Source organism: Parasteatoda tepidariorum, chromosome 11 (genome assembly GCF_982258835.1).
Source record: "Parasteatoda tepidariorum strain Cologne lab strain chromosome 11, Ptep-v5.0, whole genome shotgun sequence".
Lineage (NCBI taxonomy): Eukaryota > Metazoa > Arthropoda > Arachnida > Araneae > Theridiidae > Parasteatoda > Parasteatoda tepidariorum.
The window spans coordinates 605,401-624,240 of NC_141765.1; the positions used below are offsets into that span (position 1 = coordinate 605,401).

At 29.8% G+C, this 18,840-nt stretch overlaps 1 protein-coding gene across 5 annotated transcripts in view; it reads left to right on the forward strand.

The window, feature by feature from the left end:
• The window catches only part of Vps13B (vacuolar protein sorting 13B), a 240,096-nt gene that overhangs the window by 23,781 nt on the left and 197,475 nt on the right, over positions 1–18,840 (forward strand). For all 5 annotated transcript variants that reach the window (XM_087154944.1, XM_087154946.1, XM_087154947.1 and 2 more), the window contains 3 exons: positions 1,195–1,489; positions 7,990–8,174; positions 18,298–18,492. In XM_087154944.1, the coding sequence (XP_087011070.1) occupies positions 1,195–1,489; positions 7,990–8,174; positions 18,298–18,492 (675 nt within the window). The remainder of the gene's footprint in view (positions 1–1,194; positions 1,490–7,989; positions 8,175–18,297; positions 18,493–18,840) is intronic.

Genomic DNA, 18,840 nt, shown 5'->3' on the forward strand with positions numbered 1-18,840 from the left:
AATTCGTTTATTAAAAATAATTCCATGCAAAAAATAACTTTTAGTGAATATTTATTATTTTTCATTGTTTTATTTTAAGAATGGTCCAAAAAATTTTGAATATTCAAGCATAAAATTTTCATAAATTTTAAAGTGCGTAAACATGGCAAAATACAAAATTTGAGTAAAATCGGTTGAATAGTTCGCGAAAAATTGAATTTTAATTATCAGACTTTTTTTAAATTCAATTTTTCAGGAACTGTTTGATCAATTTTGCTCACATTTAGTACTTTGCCTAGTAAAATTACATTCTTTAAAATTATGCAAACAATTTTTGTTCAAAAAAACAATTCAAAATTTTTTCTACCATTCTTAAACAAAATAATAAAACATAATACAGTAGGGAACCGATTATCCGGAACGATCGGGACCATTCCTATTCCGGATAACTGATTTTTCCGGTTTTCTGAATCGCTACAAAAAGCCGTTTTTTTGTTGTTAAACCCAACTAAAAAAAATTTTTTTTGGGAAATAATCTTAAAAAGAAGAAAAAACGATGAAGTATTACACTAATGATTATTTCCAAAATGATGGTAAGGTGAACATCTTTCAAAAAAGAAAGAAAAATCCTGAAATCTTATAAGGAAAAAAAAATTTTGTTTAAAAAATGGCGGGAAAATTTATCGAATTTCGTTCCGGTTTTTTGGTTTTCCGGTTTTCTGATTTCCGGATAACGGGTTCTGTACTGTATATATTTTCTAAAAGTTTTTTTTTGCATGGAATATCTTTGGATAAACAAATTTTACAATTTTGTGTAAAAATTTTCATATCACTTAAAAAGTTCTTGGCATATAGCGAAATATGCAAAAAGTAAAATTAACATTAAGGCGTCTAACTTTGGAGCACTCTCCTTAACAAACTATTGGGACTTCATTTCCTAGATTGCCTCTATTTTCTATATTTTGGGGGTCAAAAATCTGAATCTGTCTTAAAAAAAAAGGTGTGTTTATTCAGATTAAGTATGTTTTTGTGTCTGACTTTGTAACTTAAAATATCATCTGCATTTATTTATTAGCATATTTGAGGTCATCCCTCCAAACCATTAATATTGAGTCCTAGAACGTGAAAATCCGATCATTTAATTTTTGTTAATCCTTGTATATAGTCATAATTTAAGCAAAAAAAGTTTAAACTTATGATTTATTTATTTTACAGAGAGATTCTTGTGGAAAAATTGAAGCTTACCAAGACCCTCTTCTATACAGATGTTCCACTACTTGGCGCATGTATAATTTGTATGATTCTGTCTATTCAAAGTATCCAAAATTAACAAGAATTCATATGTATTGTGATAATTTAGAATTTTCTTTGACTGATCAGCAATTACCTATGTTTCTTAGACTATTATATCTTTGTGTGTATCTACACAATAAAAGCAATCTCTCCAACCAAGAAAGCAGGCACGTGAACGATAGCAATGAAATTATGGGCTCATTGATGAATGAATCAAGTAAAATACACTTTTTTCTACTATTCAGTTATACACACTGTTTTATTTTTATGAGGTCTTAATCCTTTTATTTTTAATTTCAAGTTAGTTATTTCCTATGCAATTTATTCTAATTTTCTCTTTTTTTTTTAAACTCAATCTCAGAAAGAGAAAAGTGAGTCAATATTTTATAACTTAAAAAAAATTAGCTGCAACCAAGGATGTAATCTCAGGCTCTTTTTTTATACAATCTATTTATAGTAAGCAAAAAAAAAAAAACTACCCTTTATTCTAATAGTCAGATTTTCATGTGCTAAGTGCCACTCTTAAGCATTTGAAAGGTTAATTTCAAATATGCTAATTAACTTAAGCTAATCATTAGTTAAATGAAGGAATCAGACCCAAAATTGAAATTTTTCTGAATAAACATACAGTTTTTTAGTGGTTTAGATTTTGAACATCCAAAACATGGGCTGTAGCCACAATCTTCTAAATATGATTGTAGTCAGGTGGACAGTTACAGTATTGGTCCTCCTAATGTTAATTTCACTTTTTGTGTAAATCACTATAATTCTGTGTTAAGCAAACTAAAACCTTTTTGCACAAGATTATGAAACTCATTTATGCAAAGATAATTGCATGCAAAAAGTTATTGTGAAGTAATTATTGTTTTTTATTATTTTGTTTACTAATGGTAAAAAAAATTGAGTTGTGAAGAATATGAATATTTACATTGTTTTAAACTTTGTAAAATAACAAAGTAAAAAATTTGAATGAAATTGGTTAAATAGTTTCTGATTAGCCCTTCAATGGTTGCAAAATTTTAAATAAAATTTGCCTACATTTTTCGTTAAGAAAATTATCTAAAACTTACTGTATATAAAATACATGTATTCACTTTTAATTTTTTGAATTATTGCAAACATATGTGTTTGAAACACACATGAGTTCTAGTTTAAAATAAAATATCTCTAAATACAGTCTGATACTACCATCTGGTCTGTAGATAGGAAAATAAACATGATTCTGGGCATAAGATAAAATTTTTAAAAAATTTTGGTACTTTTGAACGTTCAAGCTTAACCCACTGACGGTTCTGCACGTAAAAAGTCGCATTTTAACCTGCAGTCTTCTCTGCATAGCAAAACCGGTTTTCCCATGTTAACTGATAGGGGAACTGTGTGTAGGGGAGAAACATTCTCCCAATTTTGCCCATTTCCTTAACCGCCAGTGGGTTAAAAATGTCATAGGCAGGAGAAATAGTGGATGAAACTTCACCCCATTACTTTGATGTTAACAAAAAGGACTCAATTAATAAATTAAAAAAAAAAGTATTTTGAAATTTCCATTTTTCAAGAACCACTCAACTGATTTTGGAGTTTTATATTTTATTATTTAAAATTACATAGTTTAAAATGATATTTTGTACAATATTTTATAACTGTTATTAAATAAAAATATTAAAAGCTGTTATTGAAAGTTATATTTAAAATTAATTATCTTTGGATGATTGAATTTTATAATTGTGCATAAGAAGATTTCAAATCACATAAAAAATTCCTTAGGTATGGAAAAATATTGAAAACATTAAGCTTTTGACTGTTTTCCTAATTGGTCCATATTTTCAAAAATGCACTTATCCTCTATATTTCCATAGTAAAATAAACTAATTCTGTCAAAAAATAAAAGATGTATTTATTCAGGGTAAATTTATTTTTGTGTCTGATTTAGTAACTTAAAATGTCATCATATTTGAAGCCAATTCTTTGAACCATTAAGATAGTACTTTAGAAAATTGGGTCATTAGAACAAAAAGTGTTTCAGGTAAAGGTACTAATTTTTTTATTCACTTTACAATACAGTGGGTGATCGGTTAACGAACATAATCCGTTCCAAGACTATTCGCTATCTGAATTGTTCGTTCCATGTTGATTGCTTTTCTCTCTTTTTCAGGATTTTCTGGAGGAAATTAATAGCATTGAGCATTGTTGTTGTAAAGATCCCCAACCCTACTGACATCAGCTTGGTTTGAGTGCCATTCTAAGACCATTGCTCTGACATCCTCCCACTTTTTCAAAAGATCTTTAATAGCAGATGTCGGCATTGGTCCTCTTTCGTCTTCCTCTTGTTCAGAAGGAGACACATTTTGCTGTGTTTCTTGGTGTTCTTCATTCAAAATTTTTTGGAGTTCTTCTGTCGTCAGTTCATCTTCATGTCCCATTATGAGCTCTTCTATGTCATCCTCGTTCACCTACAATTCCAGATCTCTAGCAGTTGTCAAAATTTCATCCATAATTTCAGGGGTGTCTCCCTGACCACCTCCGTCTCCTTGAACGAAGGATGGGCACAGCTTCCGCCTAGCAGAAGCCTGTGTGACTTCTGACCACGCCTTTTGAATAATACGAATAGCTTCAAGAATGTCAAATTTTTCTTTCCAAAACTTTTTTAAAGTTATTGTTGAGGAGAATTGGCTTGCTTCAAAACACCGACGAAACAGCGCGCGAGTGTACAATTTCTTGAAAGCCGCAATTGCCTCCTGATTCATTGGCTGAATCAGCGAAGTCGTATTCGGAGGTAATAACTGAACTGTCAACAAATTATCTTCAAGATCCTTTGGGTGTCCTGGTGCATTGTCCAATAGCAGCAGTGCTTTCAACGGCAAGTCATTGGTATCAAGGTAGTCCTTGATGCTCGGGGCACAAACTTTAAATAGCCATTCTTTGAAAAGATACTGCATGACCCATGCCCTCTGATTCGATCTCCACATTACTGGCAGTTTGCTCTTAATTATGGAATTTTTTTTTAATGCTCTGGGATTCTCAGAGTGGTAAACGAGAAGTGGTTTAAGCTTCATATCACCACTAGCGTTAGCTCCCAAAAGTAAAGTCAATCGGTCTTTCATAGGTTTATGACCAGGAACACTTTTCTCATCTTTCGCGATGTAGGTACAGTTCGGCTTGCGCTTCCAAAACAACCCAGTTTCATCACAATTAAATATTTGTTGTGGACAATACCCTTCTGTTTCAATGAATTCTTGAAATTTGAGACAGTACTTCTCAGCTGCTTCTTTATCTGCACTAGCAGACTCACCATGCATTAATGCATGTTTAATTCCTGACCTTCTTTTAAACTTTGCAAACCAGCCTTATTCGTAGTTCTTTCAATTTCTCAAAAATTTCTCTAGCCTTCTCTTGAATGATAGGCATACTGGTTACATCTCGTTTAATTTCCCGTTCATTTATCCAAACTAAAAGCAACCTCTCCATTTTATCATGGATGGCACTTCTTTGCTTCGCAGAAGTGATTTTTGTTATTCCTTCAGCTGCTTGAGTCTTTTTGATATCTTTCTTAGCTAATATTGTGCATACTGTAGACCTGTTCAAGCCATACTGTCTCGCAACATCAGCCATTTTCTGTCCACTCTCAACTTTGGCTATTATTTCTCGTTTGGTGATTATAGTGAGCACAGTCCTTGACACTCCAGGCTTTTAGAGACCCATAATATTGTCAGATTTTCAGTTTTTTTATAAGGGTTTCAGAAAAGCACACACGAAGATTTTAGAGGAACAGGAACCAACTAGCGTACACATTTGACAAAGTTTTGGCGCACACTAGCACTGCACGTGTGTTATTACCACATTCAGGGTTGCCAGTGGCGACTAAAAGGCGATTGATGAGTCTGCCATCTGGAATTCGTCATTCAGGACGATGAACGAGGGAGGGAAGCACTCAAAACGAAATAATTTTCTGTGAATTTTTGAATGAAATCAAAACCCAAACTGATGATCTAATTTGTATGAATATTCTATTGGAATTTTTTTTTTCAATAGAACTTTGAAGTTTAATAGGTAAGCAACATAATTCAGGAGAGATGAAAAAGGATTTTTAGTCTTTTCTCATATTTCATGTATTTTTACGGTGGTAGCACGTCATCGGCACCTTTATATTTTATAGTCTGCACTGTTTGAAAAAGTTAAGAATTCGCTTAATTTATTCGCCATGCCAGCAAATCCACTCGCTCATAACTAGGGCTGCAAGTTTGTCGCGGGAAAAAAGACCCCAAATTCGCGGGAAATTTTGAAAATTACGCAAATTCTAAACATAAAAAAATTTGTTATATAAATGATGCAAAAGACAGAAATTGCGCAAATAATAAAGAAAGCTTAAAAATACACAACAAAAGTATTTCTTTGAATTTCAAGCAATATTAATATTTTTATTTAAATGAACAGAATTTTGGTGCAAAGTATTGTACATTGTCAGATTATTCTCATTTATGGTTCGTCTTTCATCACTTAATACATTTTTAAACTTAAAAAACGATCTTTCTGCGTCAACGCTGTTTTTGGGCATCGACAAACTTTGAACTGCCACTTTTGCCAATTTTGGAGCGTTCGGTCTTTGATTTCCAAAACTCGATCAATTTGCTTCACCAACGCGCAATTCCTTGACCATTGCTTTTAAGAAGTAATTGTTGTGAAAACTCAAACATTCTGCATTCAAACTACTAGTTACAAGTCTATACTAACTACTAGTCCCCCCTTCATCTAAGAAACTTATCCATATTTAAGAAATCACAAGAAGCCGCCTAGGAAAAATTAACTGGATATGTAGAAAGGCAGTAGAAATTTCATTGCCCAGTGCAATAGCATGTATAACAATTTTTCTGTCAAAGATTTGATTTATAACATTTTCCTTCTTTTGTGATTCCAATTTCTTTTGTACTCTAACTGACTTCAGGAAGGTAATTACCCTCCCTAAGTGTAGAAAGACCACCTTAGTTGACAAGATTGTGATTATCTCTGAACTATTTTCATGTCATTTTGCTATTGATTCACTCCCCGAAATATCTAATCAATTTTACATGTTCAATTTAAGGTTCAGGAAAATAAAAAATTCTGTTTAATAAAAATAAAAAATGAAAAAAAAAATCAAATTTTAAGCAATTTTCGCGCAAGTCAAGACATATTGAGAAATTCGTGAATTTTAGGAATAAAGATGACAATTTCGCGGAAATTCGCTCTGCGACAAACCTGCAGCCCTACCCATAACTTATCAGCTGTCAGAAAATATTGATATTCATATTGAAATTGAAGTATTCAAGTGTGTATTGCTTTTAGTCATAATAATAATTATTGAATTACCTTTAAATTCATTGTTAATTCAAGTTTCATTTAGTAATTATCAATACTAAGCATGCTTTGAACATTTCTCCTTTCAGTGATCTTATTTTGCATGCAAAATGTTTAATATAAATTTTTTTTCAGGCCGAGAAGTGTTCGTTAGAATTTGTTTTGTTCATTATCCGAGTATGTGTTCGTTATCCAAGCACGAAAATCTTTCGTGAAAGTGTTCGTTAACCGATTTGTTCGTTAACCGATCTGTTCGTTAACTGATCACCCACTGTAGTTAGTTTGAGAAAAAGATGGATAAGTAGAGAAAAAACTTGGGGAATACTGTAGGAAATAGCAAGCTTTTTTAATTTTGTTTACATTTTCAGCACAATACTGTACTTATGTTTGCATTCAATTTTATCTCTTTCATTTCAAACTCACTAAATTATGAATAAGCTTTTTGTGTTTGTCATTTATTTAAAGAGTTTGTACAGAGGAAGTTTTTATCATTGAAAATATCTCAGTAAAAGTAGTCTAAAAACTGTAAACTTGGAAGATAAAATTAGTACAATAAAAAAAATTACATGACAACTTGTTTCTTGAAATTTATTTTAATGCATCAATCAATTTAAAAAATTGCGAATAAAATAAAAACATGTAATACTGGTATTAATATCCAAATAATTGTGCTGATATATTTCGGTCTCACTACACCCATGAGTGAAGGAAATTGTAAAAAAATATGTTAATTTACGTAAAACTTCACTACAGCACACCTATTCAGAAGAAGGGCATGTTTAATTCTGGTTGTCAAAAATATAGAAAAATAGTATTCAACCTAGAGAAGGGGGGTTTGAAATGGGTGGTTTTTAGAACTTTGCTGATACTGAGAGATTTAGTAGAGGGACATATGAAATTAAAGTGATAAATGGTGGTTACTCTAAAATTTTTTACTCGGCTATGTTAAAAATCCTTTATAAATTGTTGTAATTTTAAATATATATTTTTTATAAATTTACTTAAACTTTTTTCAACCTTTGAACAACATCTATGTCGTGGAAAAGAAAAGGGTGATGGGTATTGTGTTGATTACGGTGCTCAACCAGCAGAAAATCTACTGATAACTCTCTTAAAATGAGGTTACCTTGAGAGTCAGATTCGACTTTGAAATCTGAGGATTTTATAAAATCTTAATTAGAGAATAAAATGTATTGATTGATCTTCCGATTAACTCATGTCTATGGATTGCCTGGAGGTGAATATGAAAGTAATTACGCTGGTGAATATTGAGTTAAGAAACATACTTGGATAATATTTCAGGTTAAAACCCAGAGATGAAGCCTCTCTTAATTTCCTGTATTAAGAGATATTTCTGTATAGATAACTAAATTTTTGTTGTTTGTTAAGGTTCTTTTGAAGAGAATGCTAATGAAGAAAGTTGGGGATCTTGGGCTATGTCTTTTGTTCCTGATGTTGGATTGATACTTGGCTCTTCTACTAATGAAGAACAGGAAAAAGAATCAAACATATTGAAATCAAAGAAAATATTCCAATTTGGAATCTTTATTGGAAAAACATCCTGTGTTTTAAAAGTAAATAAATTAAATTTTATATGATTTGTCCAATCTGCTATTTTATATTTTTTTTAAATCTTACAAATATGTAAAAGATTTTGTTTCATTCGACTGAAATATTATGTATCTGAGCATTTTTTATTGTGATTCCTTTTCTAAAATATCAGATGTGTATTTAATTTTTCAGGTAAAAAAATTATTTAATCTGAAATGAAATAATGTGCATATTGTATTTCTGTTGTATTGTCTGATACATTTATCTCAAGGCATTGCCAAACTACTCTAATAATATTTTCTTCAGTTAAGATTTTTAATATTTTTTTCAAAACAATTTTTAAAGAGTAATGAATGCATATTTTTCAGGAAGAAAGTATTATACAAAATCAGTTCTTATAAAGTTATAGACTGTCTCAGATAATCAATTTATTTTAGGCTAGAAAAGTCTAAAGGCTAGAAAGTCTGGCTAAAATTTTGGTGAAAAAAGCAAAGAAGGAGATCGAAGTTAGTAATTGTCTGAACTTGATTTATTTATGCTCACTACACCCTTTCAAAATACAGCGAAGAATGTCACAGCTAGTAACTTTTTGGTTTTGTAGAATTGGATTAACAAAAAGAAAATTGTCGAAAATGACTTGAAAACCCTAAAGACTAGAAATTGGAAGGGAGTTGCCATGGATAGGAGACGCTGGCGTTTGTCAGCTGTTGAGGCAGCCAAGGCCTGCAAGGGACTGTTGCACTGATAAAGAAGAAGAAAAGAAAATTGAACCAGTTTAGTTGGATGACTAGTAAATAGAAACTGGGGAAAGGTTCCAGATTGTTTAAAAACTGAAAAAGAAGTTTCATGAAAAAATAAAAAAAAATTTGAAAATACAGAATTTGGTTCTATACCTACTGTATAACAATATAAGCTGATAGCAAATGTGATTATCGTATGTCCATGTAATAAAGCAATTGATACTACAAACATTTCAAAGAAAATGACCAAACCATAATGTCTTGAATGAAAAAATTTAACATAGATGTTGAAAATGAAATGTGCAGCCAGTTTTCAGTTAAGGCAGAATCAAGAAGCTGGACTGTTAATACATTCTATGGCATTTTAGTTTTAGCTGCAATAAATACTTGTATTATTTTTAAATGTGCGGCATTAAAGAAATTATTTAGGCATTATTTTATTTGAAGATGAAAAATTTTGAATAAACTTCAACAAAACATTACTTGAAAAGAACTTACAAGAAAAATCAATGTCACTCTGAACAACCAGCCAAACCCAAAATATGCAAAAGAAAAGATAATTTAATAGAAATACTACAAATTAATTGTGCTCTTGTTATAGGATACCTTTTAGAAAATGAACAAAGCATGTGATATATAAGTGTATGGACAAATTGAAGAAAGTTTTTTTTTTCTGTGATAAATTATTTAATTATTAATGCCTTTTAAATCATTAATGAAAATGTTTTTGTGGAGTTACATATATTCCTATTACTGTTAAGGAAATATATCTTTTCAACACAAAAATTATAAACTAATGTTGAATGGCACTATTTGACTTTTAAATAAATATTAAGACCAAAAAAATATTTAATTTTAAAATTTTTGGCTGAGTTTTTAAAATGAGGTCACATCGCATTGTAAGGGGTAGTTGCATAGCCCACATTTTAGTATTTGCAAGTAATTTAATTTTTCTTATCTATAAAATAAAATATTAAAGTTATCTATTATTATCAATTTTACTTGTATTTTATTCTTTATTCTTTTTTATTGTTTTTTTATTCTCTAATGTTACTTGCTGCTTTATTGTTGTTTTAAATTGCTGTATTCTTATGATATATATATATATATATATATAATAACGGTATCCACACCGTTATTTTTTAGTTATTTACAGTCAAAGCAGCATGATTAACGAGTCCATATTGTGCATAATCTTTTTTATTTAGTAGCGATGGTGAAAGCATACATTTGAGCCCCCTCCAATCTGGAGATGGGGGGAGACCCATGTCCCGTCTAAGCTGACGAATTTTATTTAAGCATGATAAACAACAAAAAGCACACGCAAAAATATTGCTCCTCTATTTTATAGGATGATTAAACGTTGTGCAGAGGTCAGTCATTATTGCCTTTTTTTGTATTCCTACGCCTCATCAATTTATTTATTACTCATAGAAAATCTTTTAATCTTTCCTTATATGGAAGTGAAAGGTCTTAAAATAAATTCTCTTTTGAAGTATAAATCTAATTATTATTCATTGGCATGTTTTTAGCCTTGAAGTCCCAAAATAGAATTTCTACCCTTATCCTTCACCAAAGATATTTTATGAAAACGAATGAAGTTTTAATGATTTTATTAATACAAAAGTATTTAATTTTTGTATTACATCCCCCCCAAAAAAATTTTTGGTAAGCCAAAGAAAAAATAATAAAATTTAGAATACTAGGAATTTATAAAATTTATGTTGGTATGACTGTCCTCTTTCCTACTATAAATAACATTTTTCCAATATGTGAAAAAATTATTTACAGCAACAACAATAAAAACATAATAATCCACTTTATCTGTTTAGAAAGAATAAATGAAACATTTCATATAACTATTCTAGAAAACTTTTCAAAAATTTTCACTCAAAAATATACAAAATTTTTATGCAAAACGACCTGGACAACATGTGTCATTTAATCAGAATTTAAGACTCTGTAAGGTTAAAAAAAAAAAAAATATTCACAATTTTTATGTGAAAGAGGTGGACAACTAAGTGTCATTTAATCAGAATTTAAGATTCTGTGTGTTTAATGGGGTTATTTACTTGATAAAATTCTGTATTCCCCGTTAAAATGGAGGAAAACAGAATTTCATGAAGCACTGTGAAATTGAGAGATCCAGTCTGGATAAAACAAAAATAGTTTAGAGAGTTTTTTCTCACTGTGTTGAGAAAAAAAAATTTCAAGTTCCTTCGCCCTCACTCCCAACTGATGCTGAGGTAAACATCTCCACACAACGCGGTTCAGATCTCTCAAAAATATAGGGGTTACTTCTTCCCTTGAAGAAAGTAAACAATTTTCTTTTGGTGACTATTCATGATTTAATTTTAACATTTGTGGGCTGTGATATTTCCTAAGCTTTGAAATATGTACTATTTCAAAATTTTGTTTACTCAAATTATTCTTTTTATTTATTTTGTAATTAACTTCTGAAATTTTTTGAAGAATTTTATACGGTCCACTAAAAGGAGGTGACAACTTCCTCGTATTAGGATAAGTAAATTCTTCAAACAGTAATAATTCATCATTTTTAAAGTCTATATCTAAAAATCTAGCATCATAATAAATTTTATTTTTTTCATGATATTCTCTAGTTCTTTGAATTGCTATTTTTTTAGCTTCTTCAACAGGTGGATAGACTTTTTCATTTAAGGGATTTTCGTAGGGGAGTCTACCATGCATGAGGTATGCAGGTGGAAATTTTGTTACAGAATGGGGAGTTAAGTTATAAGTATTAACTATATCTTTTAACAAAATAGGCCAGGGAGTTTTAGCAGGTTTTTCATTAATTTTACCTTTTAAATGCGTAATTATTGTTTGGCCAAGGCGTTCAACCTTGCCATTAGACTGCGGATGATGTGCAGTTGTCAATAATTATTGAATTTTATTATGTTTCAAAAACTTTTTAAAATGAGAAGAAGTAAAGGCAGCGTTTCGATCACTCAACAAGGATTTAGGGATTTGATTTTGAAAAATTTGATGCAAAAAATTTATGTAAGTTTCTGAGCTAATGGGTTTTGATGCAAATGCCCAAATGTAGCGTGTAAGGTGGTCAATAATTAAAGTTAAATATTTTTTTGTTGAATTATAGTAATTCAATCCACCAACACTATCTATTGCTAGTAAGTCAAAGACTGATTAACAGGGGGTAAGGATTGTAATAGTCCAAATCTTTTTTGTCGCGGTTTTTTATTTAATTGGCACGTATGACAATGTTTACAAAATTTTGTTATATCTGTAGTTATGTTGTTCCAATAATAAACAGGGGTTATTAAGTTAATCATTTTCTGAACTCCTGGAGGATTAAATTTATCATGGGCACTTTGCAGAAGTTTTAATCTTAACGAAAATGGAACAACTATTTTAGTAAAATTTTTCTTACGTACACACAATACATTATTGATTTCAACAAATTTACCTTGTAATTTATCTTTCCTTTGAGCTTCCACAATTTCCTTCAAGTTTAACAAATGTGAAACATGAACATTATTATTTTTACTATTACTTTGGACAATTGAATGTGTTGCATCTCTCGAAAGCCAATCTGCTTCAAAATTAGCAGAGCCTTTTGTGTATTTAATATCATATTCATACATACTTAACAATAATGACCATCTAAATAATCTACCTTTTAAATTTTTAACATTTCTTAGCCAAACTAAAGCAGCATGGTCAGTATGTATGGTGAATTTTTGTCCAAAGAGGTAATGATGGAATTTATTTAAAGAATCAACAATGGCAAGACATTTAAGTTCTGTAATTGCATAGTTTTTTTCATAGTCCCTTAATGAACGAGAATGAAAAGCTACAGGATGCAATACACCACATTCATCTGTCTGTTTTAGCACAGATCCAATTCCAACTAACGATGCATCAACAAAAAGATGACATTCATGATAAGGGTTAAAAATTTTCAAAATTGGTTTACAAATAATAGCATTCTTTAAAAGTTCAAAAGATTGTTGACATTTTTCTGACCACACACATTTTACATCTTTCTTTAACAAGTTATTTAAAAGATGTCGAATACTCGCATAACTATCAATAAATTTATTGTAAACATTTATTGATCCGAGAAATCTTTGCAATGATTTTACATTTTTAGGGGGCAATAATTTTTTAATCACTTCAATATTATGGTTATCGGGTGATGCAATTCCATTTTTAATTTCATATCCTAAAAATTCTATTTGTTTTTACAAAAATGAACATTTTGAAAGTTTTAATTTTAAGTTTTCTTGTTTACAAATATCAAAAATCTTTTTAAGATGGGTTAAATGTTCATCATAAGAATTAGAAAATATAATGATATCATCAAAGTAGTTTGTAGCAAATTTAATTTTATGTTTATTTAAAATTCTACGAACTGTACGTTGAAAAATGTTCGGGGCATTCTTCCAGCCAAAAGGTAATCTTAAGTATTCAAATAGACCATTGTGAGTAGCGAATGCTAATTTCTCAGTGTCATCAGGATGAATACGAACATGATGATATCCCTGTGATAAATCTATTTTAGAATAATAACTACTATTAGACAATTTTTCTATTAAAGTTTGTATTAAAGGTAGAGGTTCAGAATCTGTTTTTGTAATTTGATTTAATCTTTTATGGTCAATACATAAACGACTCTTTTTATTTTTTTGAACACTAAAGTTACTGGGGTAGCATAAGGGGATGAACTTTCTTTTATAATGTTATTTTTTAACAATTCCTCTATTTGTAAATCAATTTCTTGTTGTTGTTTTGGGGATGCTTTGTACGGCCTTAGAGATATAGTTAAATCTGAGGTTAACCTGACTCTTTGCGGTTCCATTCTAATTTCTCCTACGTCATGTTTATGTTTCGCAAAAATATCATCATAACTTTTTAAAATTTCTTATAAGTCCAAATTTTTTATCTCGCTCTCATTTTTTATTTTTTCGTCGATATTAACCTGATAATGTGTGCACCCATTACCTAGATCTATCTTCGAATCATTTGAAATTTTTTCTTTTTCCTATTTTTCCTTTTTCTTTTATTTTTGTTACCCTTTACATTATTTTTTTCAATGTTTACTTTAACTGAAACATCTTCAACTTTTATTTTTTCAACATTTTTAACCTTATCATTTTGAGAATTTTGCTGTCTAATGTGCAAAGATAAGTTGTTACTGTTAGAATTAGCAGAGGTGATCAATCTCTTACCAAATTGTCTCTCTCAAATCGTCCGTACTCAATCTCTTACAACTGGCCCGACACAATCAATAAGCAAACAAAAGTCTTTGCAAGTCTGCAACCCAAGTAAAGCATATGGTAAATCAGTATCAATTACAAAAAACTTAACTGAATTAACAATTTCGCCTATCTTAAGGGGAAACTCATAAATTTTGTTAAGTGTTAGTTGTCCTTTCGTTTGGGTAAAATTTAATTCCTCACATTTTTTAATAGGAATATTCAATTTTAAAACCAAATCTTTTGGTATTACATTCAATGTTGACCCGGTATCAACATTCAATAATATCTCTTTGTTTACCTTTTTATTTTGTTTTGGTTTTGGACGTCTCTTTAGGTATTTATTTTCCACTTTACCTCTATTTAGGTATTCATTTTCAACTTTATATCCATTTAGGTATTCCCTTTCAACTTTATATCCATTTAGGTACTCGTTTTCAACTTTATATCTGGATATTAGTAATTGCTATTGATTACTTGTCATATTTTGAACGTTCACATCAACCACATTATTAGGGTTGTTTACACATGTGGAGCCCATGTGAAATTGATTCAAAAGTCCTTTCTTTGAGCAATATTTACATTGATTCAATGGGTTCTCCTGTGTAGTATGATGTAATTTGGGTTTTGTCACATTCGGGGTTACATTTTTATTTTTAGGACAAGCCGGGGCTTTATGTCCTGGTGCATTACACTTAAAGCACTTAATGTCATATTTTGGGTTTTCTAACTTCTTCACATATGGTCCCTTATTAGCTTGAAATTTATTTTTATCTAAGTCACTTTTAATTTTTTCATAAAGTTTAAGTTTTTGTTTAAATTCAAAAAGATTACTGGCTCCATAAAGAATTGTTTTATTATTTGTTTGGTCTGGTATTCCTTGAATTATGTAAGTGATTAGAGCTAAGTCTTCAATATCACTTTGAGTAGCTATTTCTCTCATTTTTAGGAAATATTCTTGAAGAGTTTCATTATACCTTTGTTTTCTTTTTTGCAACATTGCATGTACTTCTGCACTATTGCAACTAAGTCCAAATTCTTCAAGTAAAAGATTTTTTAATTTTTCATACGAATTTAACTGAGTTTCACTTCTAATTAAAGTTAATGCATTATTTTTCATACATCTTTTTGCAAATAAAAATTTCTGCATATCAGACAATTTAAATAAATTAGCATGAGTTTCAAAATTTTCAAACCAAGAATTAATGTTATCAAAACGGTTTCCATTAAACATAGGGGTAACTGCTTCAATATCTGAAAAGCTAACTATTAATTTTGTTTCATTTTCCCTATTTATATTATTACTAGAACTTTGACTATAGGATACCATATCTTCATCAACACTACTTTTTGTACATATAGAATTTAAACTAACTTGTGTAAATTTATCTACATAAGTTTTAGTTGGTAAATGTGGTTCAAAATCAGTTTGAGTTTGTTTACTTTCAAACTGAGTTGTTTCCTCCTCATCTTCGGAGGGATTTTCAATTACAATAGAATTTTTTAAGTAATTAAAATCACATAAACAATTTAAAATATGCTTGGCAATTTCCTCCTTATTTCCTTCACTGGAAATATTAAGAATGTCTGAAATTTTGACTAATTCCGAAAAATTAAAAATATCACAAATTTCTTTCAGTTTGTTTGAAAATTCATCATCGTTAAGTTCAAAAGAAAATTCTGAAAAATTTAGAATTTTGTTACGGTTTAATCTAGAAAAATCATTTGGAAACAAAAGTTTAAATAATAACTTAATTTTGTTTGCCTTTGTTACTTTAATTGACGTTTGAACCACATCTATTTCTTTTAAAAACATTTTAAAAGCAGTATAAATGCACTATTTTATCATTAAAAAAAAACAATATAAACACAAAAATGCACTTCATATTTTACGATTATTCAAAGATACGTAATAATAAAATTTTATATTACTAAAATAAGCAATAAAAATTATTCATTATGAAGGAGGAAAAAAAATATACAGCTATGCAAGGAATTTCTCTATTGTAATAAAAAAAACACTTTTTATCACACTTCGAAGGAGAAAAAAAAATCTTTTGTTTATAAAGGAATTTTCCATAGGAGCAAAAGCTCCTCTAATTTTTCTAATAAAAAACGCGCACATAATTGGTTTTTTTCTTCTATATTTTGTTTTCACAACACTTTCTTTATCACTCGGTGCCGACTCACTACACTTTTTTTTTTTCACAACATCATTTTCTGGATTAGGACTTTTAAATAAAGCACAAACCCGCATAAATCGCACACTTCAATTGTGTTTCTTGGGCACTTAAAATAGTCACACTTTCTTTCAAGACTCAGATAAAAGCGAACGGTCTGTCTCCAGGCATCAGCATTCCAGTAGCGGCGAATGTACCGGAACTGGTACCGTAAAATCGTCCTTCCTTCTGTCACACTGTCTTTCCATAATGGCGATATTTTTTTGGTCACCGATGAAGCACTTTTTCTCCCGTGTGGGTGAAGGGATGAGTTTTTCAAATCTGTTTACTTCCGTTAACTTTTTTCCCGGTGTTCGTTGATGGGCAAAATTTCTACGCTGCAGCCAGGCTCCTTTAAGCTAGTTTCCTCCTCAAGCCAACAATATCCTGAGCGGCTTATAATAACGGTGTATCTACACCGTTATTTTTTAGTTATTTACAGTCAAAGCAGCATGATTAACGAGTCCATATTGTGCATAATCTTTTTTATTTAGTAGCGATGGTGAAAGCATACATTTGAGCCCCCTCCAATCTGGAGATGGGGGGAGACCCATGTCCCGTCTAAGCTGACGGATTTTATTTAAGCATGATAAACAACAAAAAGCACATGCAAAAATATTGCTCCTCTATTTTATAGGATGATTAAACGTTGTGCAGAGGTCAGTCATTATTGCCTTTTTCTGTATTCCTACGCCTCGTCAATTTATTTATTACTCATAGCAAATCTTTTAATCTTTCCTTATATGGAAGTGAAAGATCTTAAAATAACTTCTTTTTTGAAGTATAAATCTAATTATTATTCATTGGCATGTTTTTAGCCTTGAAGTCCCAAAATAGAATTTCTACCCTTATCCTTCACCAAAGATATTTTATGAAAACGAATGAAGTTTTAATGATTTTATTAATACAAAAGTATTTAATTTTTGTATTACATATATATATAATCTGTTTTTATTAATTTTAATCAACATAGGCTATGTGGATCCTTTAGTAAGCCAACCCCCCCCCCCTTTCACTATGTTTAAGTAGGCTCAAAAGTAATAATTTCTGAAATTCCATTACGATAGCAATTATTATTATTTATTTTTTTTTGCAAAATTATAAGATTAAACTTATTAGTACAAAATTATGAAACATTGTTAGGAATTAACTTTTTCTACTATTAGTAAATCTGTTAGTGAACAACACTTAAATAATTTTCATAGTAACCAAAATTAAAATGCTATTCAGAAAGCAAAAATATGGTAACCAAGCAAAATGATAAGGTTTAAATTTTATCGCCGGAGAATCTGGAACTTAACATGTGAAATTAAATCTGTGATAATATAATAAAATATTTTGGGATCTTTTAATTAAATAGGTTTAATTAGATGTGATAATCTATTTATTATTGGGAGTAAAAAATTAGTGTATCAGTTGTGGGTGCTGAAGAGTAAAACAAGCAGGAAGCAAAACTGTTTAGTATAATATCTTTGCTAACATAAATATTAACTTTATTTTATGAAATTTTATTTATATTTTTAAAATCTTATATGGGGTAAAAATGACACTGCTAGATTATATCAAGCCCTTCTACCGGCCTGTTTTCAAGTTGTCTGTTTCTTTTTATAGAAGGTTTGATATGAAATAAGTTCAATTAAAACTACTTAAATCTTTATTTTCCTAGACAAACTTTATTTTATTAGTTTTTTTTAAATTTCTCATTCCTTCTTTTTTAAATATGTTATCTCTTGTGTGTAATGACTGGAATCAGCCTTGGTCTTTTCCTATTTAAATAAAAAAGTTCTTAAATTTATTAATTGTGCTTTGTAAGTTTTATGTTGTAAATTTAAAACAGTGCATAAATAATTAGCAACTGTGTACTAGTGTCATTGTAAAATTGTGTTTTTGAAACTCTAGTTGCATTTATAAATTCCTATACTGTATACATATATGTATGTATATTTTTAGCATACTGTTATATCATCAACGAAGTACTCATTTGCTCCATCACTTTTGTTCAACTTGTTTGGGTGTTCTATGGAATATACCTCAAAAGGGAAAGATTTTGCAAATATTCAAATTGGTATTGGTGGTGCTACTATTTCAGGATATGAGGAGTGTGTTTGTGGTTACCAGGACTCACAAAGCAGCTATAATGATACGGTAATGTATGGTGGATAACTGATCTGTGTTAGATTTTTTCTGTGATTTAATTCAACCAATGTTTGATTGTGTTACATAATCTGTTAAAAACTGTCTTAGTTTATAGTAACAAGAACTATTACAGTCTAGCTCTTAGTCTTAAAATGTTGTCTCATTTATATAATTATAAAAGAAATATGTATGTTATAATGGAAAATATTTAATAAAATAATATTTTCAGGGCATTCAAATGTCTAAATCATAAAATTTTGACATTAGTTATGTAATTCTTTCGTTACATAACTAAAGTGAAATAGCTAAAAATTAATGTGGCTCATTCTGAATTAAAATTTGACATTATACTGACAA